The sequence below is a fragment of the Polypterus senegalus genome, chromosome 1 (assembly GCF_016835505.1).
Source record: "Polypterus senegalus isolate Bchr_013 chromosome 1, ASM1683550v1, whole genome shotgun sequence".
NCBI lineage: Eukaryota > Metazoa > Chordata > Cladistia > Polypteriformes > Polypteridae > Polypterus > Polypterus senegalus.
In genome coordinates, this window is record NC_053154.1 from 79,488,360 (window position 1) to 79,511,563 (window position 23,204).

The 23,204-nt window shown below is 36.7% G+C and overlaps 1 protein-coding gene across 3 annotated transcripts in view; it reads left to right on the forward strand.

Moving 5' to 3' along the window:
- The window catches only part of LOC120527820 (membrane-spanning 4-domains subfamily A member 4D-like), a 29,210-nt gene extending 16,287 nt beyond the window's left edge, over positions 1-12,923 (forward strand). The window contains exons 4-7 of one of the 3 annotated variants that reach the window (XM_039751669.1): positions 5,162-5,218; positions 7,826-7,949; positions 11,509-11,663; positions 11,820-12,923. In XM_039751669.1, coding sequence (XP_039607603.1) covers positions 5,162-5,218; positions 7,826-7,949; positions 11,509-11,663; positions 11,820-11,960 — 477 coding nt within the window. In that variant the 3' untranslated portion in view covers positions 11,961-12,923. Of the gene's footprint in view, positions 1-5,161; positions 5,219-7,825; positions 7,950-11,507; positions 11,664-11,819 lie in introns of all 3 variants that reach the window. The other 2 variants (XM_039751688.1, XM_039751679.1) reach the window with 2 other exon arrangements.
- Positions 12,924-23,204: the final 10,281 nt, after the last annotated feature.

The following is a 23,204-nucleotide window of genomic DNA, read 5'->3' on the forward strand; positions in this document are numbered from 1 at the left end:
AAACAGGAATAATGTAAACTAAAATAATCCATGGGAATGTACAGTATGCTGATTTTATGTTTAAGTTTGGTAATTTTCAACTCAAAGTTATTTCTTCAAAATCATAGTATTTATTTATTTTCCATATAAAATTTTTTTTCTGAAATGGAGTTTTGTTTATACATTTTAAAAACACCTTGTTTGTTTGTGCTACTTATAATGGGACCAATGAATACATGGGTCCATCGGTAACTAAAAAAGCCTTAAAACGTAGCAAATACATCCACTTTGAAGCAGCAAAGGTTTTAATTTAGAGAATATGTCTCTTCCATGTATAAGGTATCCTTCTGATTACGAGGGAAACTACAGATAATCATTCTACCACAGATTGTTGGAACTATTTTTTTTAAGAATACATTTTCTTTTCACTTGTCTACTAACAGCCTTCATTGTGGATGAAGTTATAACTACCCAATAAGCACCAAGCGATACTCATCTTATAATTCTTCCTTTGCATCTGCAATTTTGTTTTTTCTATAGTTATGTTCAGCACTTGCTGAGTCTGTAATTCATCACCTTGTTTGCAGGCTCTATTAGCCATACCTCACTTGACAGATTACTAGTGTGTGTGTGTTTAGTAGAAAAATAAAGACTAAGACTGTGCTCTTCATGAGTAGCCACCAATGGTGAGCTAGGGGACAGAGTGACATACGGATTGCCTCTGACCCTGCGTTAGTGTAAGGAGGCAGCTGTGTGTGTTGCCACATGGTAGAAGTAGCTGCTGAAGTAATGAAATAAGCTTCCATATAGTGAAAGAATCTAAGCAATCCGAAGTGTGACTTCAGTTATTACTGTCTAGATGTCTACAGAACAGAAAGAACAATTCATGTCAGAGCTTCCATATTCACTATCAATAACAACGCTTGGTGATGACTTTCTGAGGTGAATCCTTGCCCCTGGCCCTGAAAGATGCTTTTAAAATGCTGAATGTCACAACAGTGTTTTGCTTCACACTTTTTTCCTTTATAAAATGCAATTTGCAATATGTGTGCAATCTTAAGAACTACATCAATAGTCAAAAAATTCTTACCTGGAAAAATGGATATATTCTGTAAGTTCAAGACTGTTTCCATTCATCTATGGACCCCTGTATCCATTAAAGCCATTGCAATCTGCAAGATTAGAGAAGGAATTTTTAAAATTTATAAAAATAAAATGCCTCACTTTACAACACAATTTTATGTGACAAATTAATATATACAATGATTGTAAAGGAATAACTTCAACTTGCAAAATACCAAACTTATCCTTTAAGCATCCTACAGTCTTTGATAAAGAGACAGTACCTCAAAGAGATGAGAAGGCTTAACTGATGATTTGACAACTAATCCTTCTGTTGTCTTTGCTGAGACACTGCGGGTGTCACTTCATCTTCACAGCACCAGATATTCACTGGAATGGCACGGCTGGGATGTGTACTTAGGATGATGGGAGGTACAAGTAACAGGTTCTGTCTATCATCATCTAAACAGATAGCTGTATCAGAACATACAAGTATTTCACAAATACGCCTGCTACAAGTTACATTCAGTGACAAGTGCAGTGTAAAAAATGCCAGCATTTCACAAGAATTAACTTTAAATAAAGTACTGTTGATATTGAGGGATATTTTCAATTTGTGCATTTTCATAGTATTTCACTTATGTAAAGATGGCAGTTAAAAGTGAAATACTGGCTACAGTGACTCTGACAGAAACTTGTCTGATATTGTACCAGAGGGGAATGGGTAGTTTAATGGTCTGGAATCCCTACAGATTTTATTTTTTTTCTCCAGCTTTCTGGAGTTTTTTTTTTGTTGTTGTTGTTTTTTCTGTCCACCCTGGCCTTCGGACCTTACTCTTATTCTATGTTAATTAATGTTGACTTATTTTATTTTCTTATTGTGTCTTTTATTTTTCTATTCTTCTTTATGTAAAGCACTTTGAGCTACTTTTTGTATGAAAATGTGGTATATAAATAAATGTTGTTGTTGTTGTTACAAACATTAGCACATTTTCATTCAAACATAAGAATATATTTTAGAGTGCAGTTACAGGAAACTTTCACATGTACATACTGTATATCGACTGTCAACAATACTCACTGCCCAACATGCTGTTTTGATGTGACGTACACAGTAACACTCTTTAAAAATGAATATTGGCTAAATTATAAAAGAATACATTCAAACCCATGTCTTTGGATCTGTGAAGCAGCAGCATTAACCACTGCACTACCTTGAAGTAATGCTTAGCTTGCTATCCACAGCTACTTCTTAGCTCACAGACAGCTTCTTATTCGCACAACATATGAGAGTTGTACATGTACCACATTTTGACTGCATGTGAGTTTTGCCCAGTCCAGTGTGGGTAAATCAACCAATGGATTGTGGTATTCACATAACTAAGGAGTCATTTCTCATTAGGCCACTGAAATTGTCATTGTTTCATGACAAGTGACATGCCTTTGTTAAAATGAAATGAATTTTACCTGGTCAAACCTGAATATCCCAGTCACATACACTGGCAAACCTGTACAGACAGAACTGCAATAGAAAAAACACAGCAGAGAGTTGAATCATTTTCTCACTGCTTTTATTGTCAGAATATATTTTTAATTACACATGGGGTATCTAATAATGAGCATTAAGAGTAGGATTTTTTTTTTTGGTCATGTCCTTCCAGGGGCTTTATCACATCTCTTTTAATAGTTGCATGGTTCATAATCCTTATTGGAAAACTTGGTTAGCTTCTAAGTCCCAGATGGTTTCATTTTCATTAGTGCCTCTTCTGATGGCAACAAGAACTTTGAACATTTATTACAGTCATCATGCAGTCCTCCTGTATCTTATGTAAACTCACCTTTCAGCCACTACAGTTTCATACCTCAGAGCCAATGATCCTCTCAATCAGCAATTGTCAAATGTTATCCTGTTCATGCAGAAGAGCCTAATGAAACTGTTTTCCATTGACATGCAAAGGGTCAGGTCTGAAGAATTTGCAATTCATGGCATCCCAAAGGTTCACTCTGGAGACAGAGACAGGAGAGAATTTAGGCAGCACTTGAGCACTAATGTTAATTCCCCAGGACCCTAAAAAGGGTCACAAATGGATATATGAATAATTATAATAAACTGACAAAATATCAGAATTGTGAATTTCACATCTCTATGGACATGGGCATTTTTGAAGGTCTGGCCACAATGCTTGTATGTAGTTTGCATGTTTCTCAAACATCATAGAGACATTTAAGTTTAGTTTATTAGTATCTCTAAACTGGCCAAATATGAGAGAATTTTGTTGTGTGCATAAGTGTGCCCTGAAAGTGGGCTGGTGTCTCTACCAGAGATGGTGCCTTTCCTGTGCCCATTACAACTAAGACAAGTTCTGGTTCAATCTTGGTCACATAATGGACACAGGTGCTTAGGAAAATTAGTGATGGATGGATAACTATGCATGCAAAATGCAGATGAGCTACAAATAATAACTTTGGACAGACATATGTCAGAATAATATTGCTTTACTTGGTTGTGCTATCAGAAAGAAGTGAGCTGAAAATAACAGTAACATCATGAAACTGATGTAGCAGCGTTAACCACTATGTGACCATACCTCCAATCAATCATTTAAACTTTATTTTGTGTAGAAATTTTTTGAGTGTATACCATTAGTTTTTTAAAGATTTGTATTATGTCACAAAACACACCTGGTCAGTGGTGCACTGGATTACCAATACATTTTCAATGTACTATCATATGGGACCAATTAGTGCCTTCGTATCCGTTGGCAGAAGGCAATTATCAATCTATCACAAAGCATACTCTTGCATACATATTTTACACTTAAATGGTGTTAACTTAGAGACACCAAGTCCTGCCACCTCACACTTACAGAAAATAGATTAAACACCCAGGATGGGCACTGTTTGAGTGATAGTTGCATGTACTTACCATGTTTGTGTGGGTTTTTCTCTTGGTACTCCAGATTCCTCTCTCTATCCAAAGATGAGCATGTGCTGGAATGTGTTCACCAAAACCTGTTGTAGGACTACTATGTTTTTGCACTATTGTACCATTTTCTTTGTTTTTGATTAAAAGGGTATATTGGTATAAAGAGCTGAACAGTCAAAAATGAGACAGGAGTTTAATGCAGTGATGACAGATCAGGTTTAATATGGTCTCTTTTTCAGCCATTTGTACATAGCCTGCCTTCAGGATTTGTATTTATTCTGTACTTTGTATTTCAGCAGTCTACATGAAGTCAGTTCCATTTTCTTCAGGTGAGAGAAGAAAAACCCTGAATCAGCTTGCAAACTGAATCAGAGTAAATAATGTAATGTCTCTAAAATGAAAGAAACTAGCCTTAGTGAAACTGTCAGTGTCTGACATGTCTAATTGTACACAGTCTAATACACAGTGTATCTGTGTATTAATACCATCAGAATTATTTGGCTATTTGTAGCACATATAAAGGCAGTTAAAGCAAAGTATAGATTTCTGAAGATCAACAAATAACATATTAATTATTTCAAACACAGTCATCATACATTAACTGAATACTCTCTACCAGTTCAGGGTAGTTCCATAAAGGACCATCCAGTCATAAAGTCTGTTCAGAAACATACTGTGGCCTATGTTTAAATTTCACAAATACAAGTGCTGGGGTATATTTCTCATCGCTGTTATTGTCACAGATCATTTATAACCCACTCTCTCATTCCTTTGATTTTATGATTTAGCTGTACTTCATTCCTATAACCTTCTTTTACACAGTATCAGCATGAAATTGAAAGTAAGACAAAGATTTGTTTGCTTTAATTGTTCAGATGTTCTTGTAACCACTGCCTTTTCTACCATTGCATGACTGGTATAGCAAACATGGTGCTCTTTCATTACTGGAAATTGTTTTGTTTATCCTAGTTGTAAATTTATCCTTCATCCAGTCCAGAAACTGATATATTCTGACAGTAGGAAAGTATAAACTCCACATATGCAGTGACCCACAATGCTGAAGTTGTGAGCCAGCAGAATAAAATACTGTGCCAACATGATCCCTAATATTAAGTTAACAATGTATTAGAATCTTTGTTTCAATTCAATTTCCTTTATTGATATTTTCAAGTTTCTCTTTTGCTCTTTCTACAGTACATTATTTCTGGAAGTCTGTCTATTTGTGCTGCAGATAAGATGCAACCATGTCAAGTAAGTATAAAGATCTGTCTAGTTCTTTGTTCCTATCTGTTCATTTAAGTCTGAATAGAAACTATGAGATTCTTCTTCTTTTGCTTTGTTTCACTATTAATAGTACAATGCACAGAATGTATGTTAAGAGACACGATTCAGCTCTTTAGAGATTTTTACTTGTGTTTTAACCCATAATTAAACCTTTGTTGCAGCTTTTGAAATAACAATTTGTTTTTAAATCTTCAAATATAGAAGCAGGAGACTTTGTTCACTAATTTTTCAGCATTTGTAAGATAAATCAACATGGCCCTTAGATAGTTTACACATGTAACGTACAATCTGTCTGGCACATTTGGCCTTAGGTTCTAATCAGCCACAATCATGTCATTGTGATTGTATCAGGTTTCATATTTCACACAAGCATTGTACTTCATGTCATTCATTTTCACATTATTTGGCTTTCGATTTAATATTGTGTCAAGATGGAAATTATGTGACTGGAGTGTTATCTCGTGATCAATGTGTTCTGAACAGTATGAAGGTCAAAGTGGTAAAAAGACTAAGAAATGAAAATGTGGTTTAAAGGGAGATCCAAAAGATTAATAAAAAGATAGAGCATAAAGTCCAAATCAGGAAGTACAACATCAAAATTTGAGACATGAATCATGGTTGAATCACAAAGCAAAAGTTGTGGCTATGCAAAGAGCCCTTTCCTATTAACTAAATGTGAAACAAAGACTTGTAGAATAAGAGTTTGTATCTTGTAGATGCCGCATCCCAACTAGGATCGAGATGTTTCCCTTTGCTGGCTGGGATGCCATAATGGAAGGATGGATTAAGTGCAGGTAATATCCGGCCAGGATGCCATAAATCCTGTCCTGAGTGGGATGCCTGATGACTACGGAAATCAGTAAAAGATGACAGCAAGGTGCAGTTCAACACCACTGTAATAGATGGCAGTGTCCCTAAATAGAGTCCCTGGATGGCAACACACAATTCAAGAATGGCAACAACAGCCCAAAGTGGGTCGTGGCACACTGGTGTAGACTGAGACTGATATAAAACTTTAATGCAAAATACAAAAAATAATGAATAAAAATTTGACAAAACAAAGTAGAGTACAGACAATAAAGCCAATATAAAAAAAACAAGCCCTGTCTTTGTGGCCAGCCTCACAAAAATAAGCCCGCAGTAGCTTTTCCAATATTTGTATCATTTTTGTATTTAACTAATAAACAAGGTATTACATTTTAAAACTCCTTCTTCTTCATCTTTTACCACTTCTATGTGGGGTCAATGTGTTTGATCATCATTCTCCATACAGCTCCATCCTACACCTCTCCCTTAGTCAGACCCTTTACCTTCAGATCTTTTTACTTTAACACTCCACCTTTGCTTTGGCTTCCCTTGCTTTCTCCTCCCCTGTACTTCATTTCCCATCACTCTTTTGCTACATATTCATTGTCCAGGCTACCCAAAACCACTTTCCCTATTTTCTTTGATATCTCTCCCACTTTTGTTGAACCTCTGCCTTTGCCCTCTTTGCCTACTTTTTTGTTTATCTACAGTATATATTTCCCTATTTTCTCCTCTCCTTGATTAGTACCATGTCTTCATTGCCTCCATCTTAGCTTTTATCACAACTCACCTCTCTGTTCTACCACCATGTCTCTTTGTACCCAGGTGAGCTCCTTCATGTCATCCTCCCCAACACTGATTTCACTTACTCTTAATACAATTTTAGTATTCTTCTCCCACCATTCTTCCACATTCTCAAATGACTGCACTTCATTTAAAAATATCTACCTAAACCTATTCTTTAGCCTTTCTTCTTTTAATCTCCACCACTTTATCCTTGGTGCCTCCTGCTCTAGTTATATTCTCCTGTGTTTCTAATAACTTACTTCATCACCAACAGTTCTTTTTTATCAGCACTGGTGTTGCTTTCAATACATTACAGTTTCATTTGTATAGACTGGTGCCAATGTTGCTCAAGCCCACTGCACAGGTTGACCAGGGTGATGTAATCCCTTGGTAGCTCATCCTAGGACAACCAGATAATTACTCTTTTTTCTTTCAAGTTAACATTAGCATGTGAAGATTTTTACAACACCTTTTGTTAACTTTTCATTTAATTCCTTGGAGCCTCAGTAGCATGTTTTAAGTGTGAAAATATTTTTATGAGTGTGCTGGTTATGACAGCTTAATTGTCACATGTTGTTCTGTTTCTGTATAAAAAGTCTTTTCTTCATAATATGACTGTCTACTATGTAGTACAGTACCTGGCTTTCTCCTTCATGTTTATATTTGCTTAAACAAGGTGACTTTGAACTGAGGGAAGAAATGCATATGAGCGATTTCTGATGTGATTTTCTTTTCTTGTTTTCAAAAGCTTGTGCTACAATGGTTTGCAAAATCAAAGAAATCAATTTCCATTCCTCCTGTAATACATACATTTGGTCTATAAAACAATAACCCTCTCTGCTTTACTTTCCAAAATATTGGGCAGAAAAATAAAAAAACTTTATAAAAGGAATTGATAAAGTATTTATTAAATAGTATTTCACACAAGAACATATTGCTTAATTTAAATAAGTTAATTGGGTTGAATATCTTTTGTTTTAGATTAAAGGAGCCTTGGCTACGAATATCATCAGCACAATTTTCAGCTGCATTGGAATCATCGTATATTCAATAGATTTAGGAATTAATCCCCGCTTTCGTCAAATATATTCCAATTATTCATTTCGAGGTAATTTTCTTTATGTTTTGTTTTTTCTGGATCAATTCATAATAGAAACTGATAGAATCAAAACAAAATCAAAACTAGGATGGGTGGTAGATTTCAGAATAAAAATAATTAACATTAAATACTGTATATAAGGATCTCTAAAATTTTCATTGAGACAGCATATTGTTAAATCCAATACTCAGGATAGTAGAGAATGTCAAAAAAGTGCTCTCTACCCAAAGTACAGGAGTACTAAAAGTGAATATTTAATTATGTAACTTTGAGTGTCACTGAAGAAGGTTAATAAAATCAGAAGTGTTTTACAGTGAATCATTTCCCAAATAAAAGCATTTCAAGGTTCTTTAATAATAGAGCATAAAACTACTGACATATTTGTACAGTTTTAGCACAGATCAGGTATGTTTAAGGTGTTCCTTTTGTATTTTTAAGTATATTTGATGTAAAGTTGAAATTGATTGTTATGTGTTTATTTGACATTGACAATTAACAGAACTTAGTAAGCCTTCTAAGTTTTGTTCCGGATACAGAATCAGGTGGATGCTACATTTTTATACCCACCATTGTTCTACATGGATTATGATCATCTGTTGACACACACCTTTAAATATATTGTTTCTTATAATTGTATACTATTATTTACATTAAAAATTTACAAATAGCTATTGTGATATTGTTCTTAACAATAAACATAACTAGGTTTGGATAAAGCCACAGTTCTTAAAGAATCAGGTCAAGTCTAGTAAAGGAACATTTATTTGTGGCTTTGTGGCTCAGTGCAGTTGTATTTTTGCAGGTACAGGTTGGGTGCAGGTCTTTAAAAAAAAGACACTCTATGACACATTGCATGCCATGAGATTAGAAATGCCAAAGCAACTGTCAGTTTTAAGATCATGACTATCTCATGATTGAGAGGCTTATTTATTGCAGTGATCCTTAGACATGATGTAGGTTTTTGGACTCTTATGCTCCTGGTAAGATTACATTCAGCAAATCTGCCCAGAAGGGGGTATAGAGTAAATTATAAAACATATTGTCAGTGCAATATAAATTTTCAAAGTTCAACCTTTGACCCAGCAAGAATAACATGAATTCTGAGCCATCCACAATGTAGATGAATTTGAGCAGTTAAGCCTTTGACAGTCCTGCTCACATGCTTTGTGAATTTGGAAAATGCATAACACTGTGTAGCCTGTGGTATCTTGTGGAAGATGTTGCATTGGATTCTAAGGCCATTGCTGTCTGCCATATAGACCTTTGAATCTGTGAAGGGCAAGTTTTATTTGTGCAATTAACATTTCAAAGAATCTGTTTAAAAGTTGATATAGGAGAGTGCAACACATGCTTCTGACATTCTTCCAGACATATTGGTAGTGCATCAGCAAGCTATTAACATGAATGGCTGTCTCCAACTTTAGCCAGTGTGGTGACTTTCCCAAACTGCTAGTCAGGGGTTTCAAGACACCAGTCCATGAAAAGTCTTCTACAGGTCCACAAAAAGATGGAAAGATCTGTTATTTTATTATATTCTTTATTTTGTCAATTTTTTTTTGTTTTGTTTTTATAGTGACATCACAAAGGCACAATCATTATGACTGGCTTATTTAACTTTGTAGCACCAGGCCACAACGGTGCTCGACCAACGGCAAGTCCCAATGGACTATTGATCTTCTTACATTGCTTTTTTAGGTAGCTTACTTAACATTTCCATATTAGTTGGAATTTTAATGCGACTTATTCTGGTTTGCCATTTTTATTATCTACTCTACAGCTGGCAATAAATTGAAATGACAGTTCAAACAATGGGCGACTCATCCTTCAGCAATGTAAAGAAACAAAACATTTTCCTTCTTTTTGCATTTGAAGGTTAATTTTTAATCTTGCACACAGCACAATATTGACATAAGCCAACTCTGAGATGTGGATTTAATAACAAATGCTGGTCAGTGAAATGTGCAGTTTTTCATGCAAAAGAGGAAAAAGTAATACACTGTTTGTGAGGCATTATATTTTAAAATAGCTAACTACTGTATGTAATGGATTTAGTTTATTTTTTGTGAGTAACAAATAATATAACTAAGTCCTTTTTAAAAGTCACACTCCACAATGCTGATAAGCATTGATGTCAAAAGCTTGTTTATGGCCTGATTTGTGCAGGGTGGTGTGCATTTATTAAATACACAAATATCAACAAATTTTATTTTTAAAAGCACTTAAAAGTCAAGTAAAATACTCAACTTAATTTTTATAGCAGTATAACACATTCTGAAGATGATTACAGAAAGATCTGTAAAATAATACTCTTGTATCAATGTCCAGTGATGTAAAGTCACGAAGTACATTCACTTTTGTTATGGTTCTTGAGTAGATTATATATGAAATTGTATTTTTTTAAAGTATTTTTAAAATCATGCATAAATACATTTCCTCTTTAATTATTTTTAGTAATGATTCTGCTTTGTTACTTTTTTCAAGATGTATCATTACAAAATACAATTGATTGCCTGTGCTCAAAGTTCACAGTTTAAAATAAAACTGCACAAAAAATTGTCGGGATGTAGGTCACGATCTTATAGTCCAAATTGTTTAAGTAAATAATGTCATGGCTGTGTAGTTCACCTCAGTTATATACGGTAGGTGGTTGTAGCTCACTTTATCAGAACCTATTGTATTATCCAGGAGCTCAGATTTATGAAGAGACATGGAAGAATGTTGTTTTTTTTAAACTAGCAGGGTATTTAATATAATACAGCATAAATGCTAAAAATCATAGCTGATTGCACAGTAAAATACTGGTAGCCACATTTTATTACCAAAAAGATTCAATTTTTCCAAAAGGATAAGCCATAATAACAGACAGCATTATAAAGAAAAAAGATGTTTCCCTTCAGTTTTACAATACATAAGTCAGCTGTACACAACACATACATCATTTCCTAAATCTGTACACATTTTCTTAATGTACATTGGTAAGTTCAGCATATTCAGCAGACATTTTCTGTATATGAATATGGGCACTCATCTATTGAGCAATGCATTTGTTTCCCAGACCATAGTAAAATAGTTCCAAAAGAGAACAGTAATGGTGAGGGCAACTCCCAAGGACACGGAGAGCTGTTGGCAATAGCTGCATCCCACATCCTCTTTCAAGCAATTTTATATGTTGATAACACAGTGCTGTATATCTAGGCACAAATTTCAAGTAAGAACTGAAAAAAATGTACGGGATTTGTACACTCTAACTACTTCAGATCAATAATAATCATTAACCATTTTTGTCTAAAACACTTCCTGATCCAAATGGGTACAGATTTTTTTTTTCATTTTCAGTACTTGCATGCATTTGAGAAAGTGTGGCACAACCTCCAGATTTTGAGTTTCTGAAATTTGCTTCTATAAGCTGTGCTATTCTGATTGTACTTGCCTAATATTTATTCATTTCATTTTTGATTTTCTAATATAACTAAATAGTATTATTATTATTACTATTATTACTTATATGTGAGTGATTTCCACATTTTAAACCTTTACTTTTACTGAATAATACTTTTACTTGAGCAGAATTCTTCAGTGGCCTTTACAACTCTGTCAGTTCTCTATGAGGCTATACAAGGAATTAAGGGTATCCTGTTGATTTTCACTATTCTCGAGTTCTGGGTGAGCTTGTTCACATCAATCTATGGCTGCAAAGCAACCTGTGGAAACCCAGACCAGGTAATAATTCTACATAATATTCTTTTACATTCAGTTTTATATTAAGTATGTGAAAGTATTTGTCACCCTGCACTAAACACCTTATCAATTTCCAGTCCAAAGTGCTAAGCTTTCTTGTTTATATTTTATTTTTATTTTATTTTTATTTTCTTACAGCCTGTAATTATCATCCAGCAGAATGTTGACCCATCAGGAATTCCTGTACAGATCCCACAATATAATATTCCACAGCAGACTACTCCTATCACACAGCCATATGATTGGCCTTCAAATATGTATTCTTTCCTTCGTCCATAGGCTAAATAAAAGTGCGGTTGAGCTCTACAGCACATGACATTGACGAAAGTGACTGTGGAAAGGGGTTTGCCATCAAAATGAAAGCCTCAGATATTTATTTTTATTAATCAACATTTAACTCCAATATCTTTTAATTTATGTTGCTTTGCTTAAGTACTGATTTACTTTATTTAGATTGACACCAAGAGTCCTGAAGAATCTTTAAGGAAGTGAACCTTTGTGTTTTCTGCTAAGAGATATATGAAGTGCAGTTAACATGTACATTTATTTTTTTACTGATATGGCGATTTCCTAGATACCTAGGAGAATGACATTCACTATGCTGATATAATTTGAGGTTTTAGCAAATCTTTCAGTATCAGAAGGGAGTATACTTTTGCCTGGAATTGATTTCATTAAACGTTTTCTCAGTTTCCTGTATTTGATTAATCTGAGGTAGAGTTATTATAAATATAAATCATGATAGCATCACTACCATATCAACTCAAAAAAAATTTTATTTCATCTTCCTCAACCAACCAGATTACTTGAAGAACCAAGGATTTTCATTTTATTTTTTCTTGTAACCTCAAGGTCCAATTACTTATATATTACTATATATAGTATATAGGTGTGGGTGGAGCCATCTGCAGCACTGGATGTATTCTCATTTGTTAATCACATCTGGCCCTATGAGACTTCAAAACTCCCGTCACAAAGTTTGGGCTCTGGAGAAAAATACATATTTTACTATTAATTTCTTAGTTTGAATTTAGGGTTGCGTTAAATACTTAGATTGACATGGCTTTTATAAATAGGTAGATTACTTCCTATGCAGAAGAGTCAATATGAAGGCGATTTAAGACTGCAAAATGATGACGGGGGAGAGGATAGTTATGGCAGCATAGGACAGTGGTCTGTAGGATGACGTTGGGCAGCGGTTCTCAAACTGTGGGGTGCGCCCCTCTAGAGGGGGTGCTGAAGCTGTACAAGGGGGGCGTCAAATAAATTAATAAGACATCAAAATTAATTTTTTACATTTTTATATTAAATTAAAATTTGCAAGCGTATAATCACAACGAATGCATTATAACTAAAATTAAAATAAAACATTTCTAAGGCATAGATCTAAAGACTAATATGTGATTGCTTTAAAGTACACAGGCTGTCCAGGTTTGGTTTGATATTCGAGATAGAAAATTTTGAGCACCCTTTTCTATTGGAAGTTTGTTTCTATGACGCGTGGCGCAACTTCTGCTGTTTTTATTGTCGCGAACATTCAGGTAACAGTAGATCACGTAAAAATGCGGCTCAACTATTGCCAAATTGAGTTAAATAATTTACTGCATATTGGGATTTTCTCATGATACAACTAACAGCGGTATAATATTTGTCGGATGAAAACACGCTCATCTTGCGCAGATTAACTTTATCGGTACCCTCGTTTACGAGATGTTTAAAAATGACAACATATTTAATTGTTTCTTTAAATAAAAAAATAATTAAATAAGAATAAATAATTTAGTCTTTGTTTTTGGGATTAGAATTACTACCAAAAACCACACAAGGCATTTTAACAGTTATTAAAGAAAAAAAAACAAAAAAATTGCAAATATTTCATCGAAGTTAGCCAAACACATGCAAATCTAATAGAAGCAAAAATGATAGGATACCGCGACCCTGCACAAGTATCATACCGCTGTTAGTTGCATCATGGGTTATTCTCATCTATTTTATATTATGCAGGGGGCGTATAATTATTCCAGGTAGAAAAGAGGGGGGTTTTGCGGAATACAAAAGTTTGAGAACCGCTGACGTTGGAGATTAAGAAGAGGTAGAGAGTGAGGGCAGAGCCAATGATCAAATAGTGAAAGCTGAAAAAGGAAGATTGCAAGGTTGAGTTTAGGGAGTAGGTAAGAGAGCCACTGGGTGGCAATGAAAAGTTACCAGACAGCTGGGAAACTACAGCAGAAGTAGTAAGAATAACAGCAAAAAGGGTGCTTGGCATGACAACTAGAGACAGGAAAAGGAAACCTGGTGGTGGAATGGGGAAGTACAGGAGAGTATACAGAGGTAGAGGATCGTGAAGAAAAGAGGGATAGTCAGAGAAATGCTGAAAGTAGACAAGAGTACAAGGAGATAAAGCACAAGGTGAAGACGGAAGTGACGAAGGCTAAACAAAAGCCATATGATGAGTTGTATGAGAGATTAGACACTAAGGAGGGAGAAAAGGACCTGTACCGACTGGCTAGACAGAGGGATCAAGCTGGGGAAGATGTGCAACAGGTTAGGGTCATAAAGGATAAAGATGGAAACATACTCACAAGCGAGGAGGGTGTGTTGAGAAGATGGAAAGAGTACTTTGAAAGGCTGATGAAGAGAATGAGAGAGAATCAGGAAGTGCAACATATTAGCAAGGAGGAAGTAATAACAACTATGAAGAGGATGAAGAATGGAAATGCCATTGGACCAGATGACATACCTGTGGAAGCATGGAGGTGTTTAAAAGAGATGGCAGTGGAGTTTTTAACCAGATTGTTTAATGGTATCTTGGAAAGTGAAAGGATGCCTGAGGAGTGGAGAAGTAGTATAATGGTAACTATTATTAAGAAAAAGGGGGCTGTGCAGAGCTGTACTAACTACAGGAGGATAAAGTTGATGAGCCACAGCATGAAGTTATGGGAAAGAGTAGAGGAAGCTAGGTTAAGAAGTGGGATGATGGTTAGTGAGCAGCAATATGGTTTCATGCCAGGTATGTGCACAACAGATGCAATGTTTGCTCTGATGGGGGGTTGATGGAGAAGTATAGATAACGCCAAAAGGAGTTACATTGCGTCTTTGTGAACCTGGAGAAAGCATTTGACAGGGTGCCTCAAGAGGAGCTGTGGTATTTATGAAGAAGTCGGGAGTGGTTTGTAAGAGCTGTACAGGATATGTATGAGGGAAGTATGACTGTGGTGAGGTTTGCGGTAGGAGTGACGGATTCATTTGGAGGTGGAGGTGGGATTACATAAGGGATCGGCTCTGAGCCCTTTTTTATTTGTAATGGTGATGGATAGGTTGACAGATGAGATTAGACAGGAGTCTCCTTGGACTATGATGTTTGCTGATGACATTCTGATCTTTAGCGAAAGTAAGGAGTAGGCTGAGGAGACCCAGGAGAGGTGGAAATATGCTTTTGAGAGGAGAGGAATGAAGGTCAGTAGGAACAAGACAGAATACATTCGTGTGAATGAGAGGAAGGTCAGTGGAATGGTGAGGATGCAAGGAGTAGAGTTGGCGAAGGTGGATGAGTTTAAATACTTGGGATCAACAGTACAGAGTAGCGGGAGTGTGGAAGAGAGGTGAAAAACAGAGTGCATGCAAGGTGGAATGGGTGAAAAAGCATGTCAGGACTAATTTGTGATAGATGGTTATCAGCAAGAGTGAAAGGGAAGATCTGCAGGATGGTAGTGAGACCAGCTATGTTATATGGGTTGGAGACTGTGGCACTGACCAGAAAGCAGGAGACAGTGTGTGACGAGGATGGACAAGATTAGAAATGAGTATATTAGAGGATCAGATCAGGTTGGATGGTTCTGAGACAAAGTCAGAGAGGCAAGATTATGTTAGATTAGTTATGTGCAGAGGACAGATGCTGGGTATATTGGGAAAAAGATGTTAAAGACAGAGGTGGCAGGCAAGAAGAAAAGAGGAAGGCCTAAGGAAAGGTTTATGGATGTGGTGAGAGAGGACATGCAGGTGATGGATGTGACAGAGCAAGATGCAGAAGACAGGAAGATATGGAAAAAGATGATCCGCTATGGAAACCACTGACAGGAGCAGCCGAAAGAAGAAGATATAAACAAAAAAGCAACATATAAATAAAAATCTGAAAATAATTTAGATATTCATGTTGATATATCTTTGGGCATTATGAAGAGGAAAATTAAAATATATTTTAAAGTCTGTAAAATATAAATCAAACAATGTCCTGTCTTAGATATGCCATTCACATTTAGTATATTGTGTGTAGTTCTTCTCACTGTCCATAATACATGACACAACTGCAACTTCACAGAACAGCAACCAGGCACATCCATGGAATACAAGTAATGTCCTACTATGGTAGATTTACAGAACACATCATTCTTGAGCAGAAGCAATTTTGGGAAGTGATCATTTAGCTCTCATATTCAATAACAACATGAATCAACAGTATATAAAGCATGCATCACGTGCAGTACAGGTAGCGAACAGAGGACGAGTGAACATTCTGCCTGCCAAGGCTTGCTCAGCTATTAAATAAGCAAATGCTTGAGTATAGCACAGCTGACTGTTTATAATATACAGACATAACAGCTATTACAAGACACTAAAATATAGCTTTTTTTTTTAAAATTGAAGCACTCTGATCTTTCAGGTAGGAAACAATTTCACAAAATGATATATCCGACATAATTGGACCATCGGCTGACTTTGTTAACTAGCAAGTTTAAGGTTAACAGTTCAAAATCCTGGATGTAAATAACCAGCTAATGAGAAAAGGGAATAAAAAATGCAAAATCAATCAATTTAAGAACTCATGAAGCTTTCAAAGCTACACAATGAGATCATTTTGCAAGTGACAACTTTTTAGCAAGCCATGGTTTTTCTCTCACAATTAAAGCAAGTTCAGGATTAATAAAGAGTTTTTTACTCAAAGCATTTCTGCAACAAAGTTCATTGCAGTTCTCTTGTAACATACTGGAATACCAGGAAGAGATGAATTACATCATCTTCACAAGAGGAACATGGCATAACATGTAGTGATGTGTTGGAAAGAAAGATGTTTGCCGTTACATTTCAGATGACTCAGGAAGACTGGTGTAGTCTCTGGTCTTTGTATTATTAAGGGAGAGAGGATTTCATTTAACAGTAGAAAAAATGGCTGCGGAACTTTTACATTGACCCTTTATAAGCTTTAGTTAGGGATGCTTTATTTCATTAAACAGGCAAGTGTTTAATGAAATTAGTATTGTTCTTATACAGTATCTTTAGTGTGTTTTTTTATTATTTATAATTTTTTATCATAATTATCATTGCTATTATTATTAATGATTTCTCTAAGTTGGCTTAGCCAGCTAGCTAGTAGATAGATAGATAGATAGATAGATAGATAGATAGATAGATAGATAGATAGATAGATAGATAGATCGCCCACGTTAGAGCTAAAATCACCAAATTCTTTTTCCTGTCGTGTAGCATGGTGCGACAAAAAGGGGTCAAGACACGTGACATTGAAGAGAGTTAACTTACATGCAGCTGAGGATACACCCATCACCAATGCTCTTACAAACACTGCATGAACTTTAGGAAATGCTTCCCTATAGACCTTTATATAGTGGCACACAATTGAAACGCTTACATAATTGTCAGAGCATGATTTCTTTAGCAGCATAGCTTTTGCTATTGGAATTTCGTGTTGCAGACTATTGGTTAAAGAACAGAAGCTGTTCCCATGATCGTCATTGTCATCTTTACTCAATATCGTTATATTTGATTTTACACTCAATATATTATTTACTCTATTGTTTGAGTCGTGTCTCTGTCTGTTAGTGTGTGCAGGTTGTGCCCAAGCTGGGTGTGTTCCTGGAAACCCCTCCCCCAAAAAAGTAAATACTGTAAATCACTGTCCTATCGACGGTATGAATCTGAGCTGCACTGGACTGCTACACACTGATGACCTCCCCAGCATGACACACATATATAGACTGGGCTTGCAACATGAAATTTACAGGCTTTAATACACTAAGAATTTTTAAGGAATTTTCCAACAGTTTTTAACAAAATGATGCTTCCTAAACTGCACTAGAAGCTCTGCTGCTGATGCAAATATCCATCGTAGCCCCACTGTCTTCAGAAAACACAGGCAAAATGTACAGGATAGCCTCCTGATTCTCACCAAGGTTTAGTGTTACATCATAGTGACTTGTCTTCCAGATTTTCAGTAACCTTTTAAGTGAGGGGCCATTATAATTCTGGACTGCATAAGCATGGAAGTGACCCAGAGAGATCAAAGAGGTTTTTTGCACATGGCTTCCCCTGAACTGCATGAATCACTGCTAAGTACAGTTGATGGTTATAGCAGTGCACATATGGAATGTGCCTACCAAGCTTCTGTTGCAACAATGCCTGTACCTCACCCTTGTCCCCACTCATGATTGATGCCCCCTCATAACATTGGCTGATTATATTATCAGGACTGTAACCTTCAGTGGACATGTGCTCGATTACTTAGTTATATATTAAGCATATAGCTGTGTCAAGTCCAGCAAACCAATCAAAAACCATGTCAAGTCCCATCATATTTGAAACAGAATCCAGGAATGTCTGCCTTTTCATATTTCTTTTTCATCTTTTTCACTTCATGCAAAACTAAACTGGTAAGAGTGTCAATAATCTCATTTTGTATGTTTTGTTATGTATATTTTATGTTTTGAGGAATATTTTTTGCTATTTCATCAAGTTTGGAATCCTTGGACAGTGTTTATTCAAATAAATTAATGAAAAGACCCGGCTATATGTCTACATCATTACTTGTGCCAGACTGGATGGATTCAGTGCGTCCACGAAAAGAAAGCTCATTCACACAGAGAATCTGCACTACTTCCCCTGTGCTTTTAATTTAGTATCGATTTTGATCGACCTGTGTTTCTCCCAATAAGCATGATGTAATTTTACCAGTCACAATTAAACATAATGAGGTGCAACTTGTGAGTCATTTGTATGTCTCTGAATATAAAATCCCCCTTTGTAAAGGTTGTAGTCTTTGTTGGACAAAAAAAAAAGAAGACATAGGAGCTATTGTAAAGGTAGCTTTAAAAAACAGGAAAAGGCAGACTTTCGGTTCTTTGCAGTTGCTAGGGTGTGTCGGTTAAAACACAGGAACTAATCCAACCATTGCAGGAATATTGCTTTAATATTGAAATGCCAGAAATACACATGAGGTAGAACAACTGTACAGGTAGGTTCAGGTAGTTGAGTGTGTGGTTCTAACAAGGCAAACAACAAAATAAAACATTTAGCACATTTATAAATGTTGTGTCATTATGCAATATAGAAAACGTCCAATAAATGGCACTATAGCTACCCACTATCATTAATTTGTAATTACAAACCCAATGTGCAACATAACAGGTTTATATGCAAATTAATACACAACATCTGTTAAAAATGTAATGCAATATCCCAATAATTTACAGGTTGGGCCTATATTAAACAGTGTAGAGTATAAACATCCTCTATTTAACTGAATGGTGTTGAAGATATTTACGGTAATCATAAATACTAAGTTATGTAAAATATTAACATATTAATGTGATTATTAATTCAGAACAGTTTCCTCTCTAACGTTGAACACTTTACTTCTAAACATGTACATAAGAACTTACATTTGCTCAGCAAACAAACAAACTTAAACTTTCTTTAGCGTCTCCAGTAGTTCTGGCTTTCACGTGGTACATATGTCAAACTCACATGCTCACGGCACACTCTGCTGGCTTTTATATGACTGTGCCTCAGTGTCTTAAAGATATACAAGCCTATGTCAAATTTGACTTTTTATATCATTCTGAAGGTCTGTCACTGGAAAGTTCATCATTAGTTATTTTTGGAAATTCTAAAAGTTGGACTACAGGTCGAGTGTACACTGTTCCATTAATCCTATACTTCAGCTGTTCGAACTCGTCCATCAGCTCCAGGTTTAACACGCAACACTCTACCTACAGAACATGAAGCTCTGGGTAACTGTGAATCAAGAAGTAATACTACTTTTCCATCTGCTAGATTGGCTGGCTCTTTCTGCCACTTCTGATGTGTGTGAAGATTTGGTAGGTAATACTTAAGAAAGGATGACCAGAAATGATCCACCAGCAGCTGGATGTGTCTCCATCTCTTTCAAGTTAAGAAATCTGATTCAGGACAGACGACCTGAGGAAGGGATGAATCAGGCTGCCCTATAAGCAGAAATCTGGGGGTCACTGTGTCCACATCAGCTAAGTTTGAAGAAACATACCCTAAAGGTTTTGCATTTAAGATTCCTTCTACTTCCACTAAAACTGTTCTCAACACCTCTTCAGTAACTGTCTAGGACTCCAGGGTTATGTTAAATGCAGTCTTTATCAAACAAATCTCTCTCTCCCAAGCACCACCAAAATGTGTTGCACCTGGTGGATAGAATTGGAACCTAATTTTTGTTTGGCCAGAAGCAACTTAAGATCACTTGTTAAATTTGCAAAGGCCTCACACAACTCTTGATCACCTCCACAAAAATTTGTGCCTTGATCACAAAGCAGTTCATACGGTTTTCCCCTGCATGGAATAAAGAGTTGAAGGGCCATTAAGAAAGAGTCTACTGTCAAATATGTCCAAATAGACACGCCGAGTTGTTATACACTTGAATACCACTCTCCATCTCTTTTCATTACGGTGGTCAGCTTTCATAATAAAGGGGCCAAATCAACCTACTACAGTGCTAAAAAATGCTGGCTTAAACAGGTGGAGTCGGGCTGGGGGAAAATCGGCCATCTTAGGAACTTGAGGTTTAGCTCACCATATTTGACAGTCTCTGCAAAGATGCTAATGTTTCCTAATTACCTCCTCCTCTCAGGATCAAGTATTTACGCCTAATTTCGGCAAATAAATTTTCTGGTCCAGGGTGATTAATTGAATCTGCAATTTTATCACAGGGTGAGAAGGATCCATTTTAGTTGGATGCATTGTATCACACTCCAACTGCTCACCTTTACAGCCTACCACCAATTAAAATAATGCCACTGGAATGGTCAAATCCTGGAGAGAGGGATACCAGTCTGCTACTAGAAGAAACAGGTTTGCCTTCTTGTAGTTTATAGAGTTCGTCAGGAAAGCAACCTATTTGAGCTGTTTCTACAAGTAGCAATTCAGCTTTTAGGTAATCAGAGGCACAAGATTGATGATATTGCCCACCTTATTCAACTAATCTCACGGTGGCTTCTCACCGAAGGTGCGAAACTGACTAGTATCTGGAACAGCTTGTACCAAAAGAAGAAGTACTACACAGTCTAGGGGTCTTTAATTTGGCTATATCTTCAGTAATATTGATGCCATTTATTTCAGGCAAGTCTCTTTGGTGCTGTAAGAGAAAGGGTGGTCCAAATCACCAGTGACTTGGTTTTGCTAACTCTGCTATTGTCTTCCCTTTAGTAATGTCAGCTGCGGGGTTATTAGCCGAGTCTATGTAGCGCCAGGTATCAGGTTCTGTTAGCTATTGAATCTGAAAAATACCTTAAATAGGCATGAACTAGACTGAAGCCAATTAAGTACAGGTATTGAGTTTGTCCACAAAGTGACACTGCTGCTCAGCATAAATATTTATGTTTTGAGTAGCTTGGAAACTTGACCCCCATCAAAGCGTCACAAAGTTCTAACCTTGGGATTGAAAGCTGATGCTTTGGGGCTACTCTGGATCTAGCCATTACAAAGAAAACCTGCCGGTTATCTTTACAGTCTTCCATTCTGATATAGGCCACTGAGCCATAGGCTCATTCTGAGGCATCACAGCATATGTGCAGCTTCTGTCTGGATTCTGGGACATCCATATCAGTTGTTTGGTAGCACATGGGAAATGTAACATTTGATCGGTGAATAACCCCTGCCTTCCATGAGCACCAGGCCTGAAGTAGGTCTTCAGGGAAGATGGGGTCATCTCAATGTCGCTTCATTTGCCGTAGCTGCTGAACTAACACCTTTGCTTGAGTAGTGAATGGAATGGAACCCAAGTGTGTCATACTGGCTTGCTAAAACTATAAATATTCTGTAGTGTGGGCCTGTCATATTTAATTACCTGTAGCCTAGAGTGTCAGAAGAGCAATACCAGCATAAACCAAATGTAGGCCTTGGAGGATGTATTCAGTCCTGAACCAGCCATAGTTCACTTGTTTCAGACAGTACTTTGTTCTTAGGTGGTCTATTACAACAGGAGTGTTACTGTCTCACTGACGTAGCCAGAAACCTCCGGAGGCAAGAAGATTTATTAACTTATCCACAACGTTTTTTTGCTTCTGCATATGTGGAGAAACCCTGTTAAAAATTGTCGACATAGAATGCCTCTTAGCTGCTAATCTTTTGTCCTCACAAGGCTCAGTATGAGTACGAACGTGAATCTGCAGAGCAAATATAGCACAGCACGGCTAGAAGATGTGCCAAATAGCAAAACTTGCCACTCATAGAGATTAGAATTCATCTTTTGTCTAATATCATGTCAAATGAATCAAAGGAGGGCCTTATTCTTTGATAACAGGCATACTTGGTGGAACATAGTGTCTCCACTAAGAGCAACAGTATATTCTCTAAACCAGATTAGCACTCCTAGTAGTGATGGGCCTAAAGTGGGTGCAGGCAACACATACTCTTTAGGGTTGACCCTATCAACTGAAATGAGTAGTTGAAAACTAGCCTATTCTAACCATATGATGAGGGATGAACCATGATTCTTGACAATTCACTGCTTCCTTTGGTATTTTAGTGATATAGCCTGCTTGCTCCAGTTTCTCTTCTTCTGCAGTGTAGATCACTACAAGTTGCAGATTCTTAACTAGTATTTTCTCTGTATATCTGAGACTTGGTATCACTGCTTTTAATGAAGAGATCAGGCAAGGCATGTCACTTCTTTGTAACAAGAGGGTTGTGTATCGTTGAATTCCATCCACTTCTATCTGAGTAGTTTGACTTTGAAGAAAGAAGTATGGCTTCTTTATCCTACTTGGATTGAGTGATTGACTCAACATTTCTATAAGGGAAAGAGTCTAACATGTCCTCATGAGAAGGGGGGCCAACCAACAGGTGCTGCCTGACCAGGGGTAGAGGCAGGCCCTTCAGGTCCCGGACATGTCGCTTGGGACGGATGGAACATGTCTGAACATGTCCTCGGGAGATAGGGCCAGGAAGTGGGTGGCCACCCCACAAAACAGGTGTTGACAGACAGGTGGCCAAGCAGGTGGATGGGGGGGTGGGACCGACATCCATCAAACGGCTCTTGACAGAAGGAGAACCAATATGTCTGGGTAGGGATGGGTTGTCCTTCAATAATCCACTGCCAGGGGGCAGGGTGCTTCCTTAAAATAACCCAATCAGGTGGAGGGGCGGAGTCAACATTAAAATCCACCAATCTGAGAAAGGGGGTGGGGTTTAAGGTCATCAATTAAGTTTGATTGACAGTTTGACAGAAAGTCCCTGGGTTATACTACTCCTGATGTTTAATGGGAT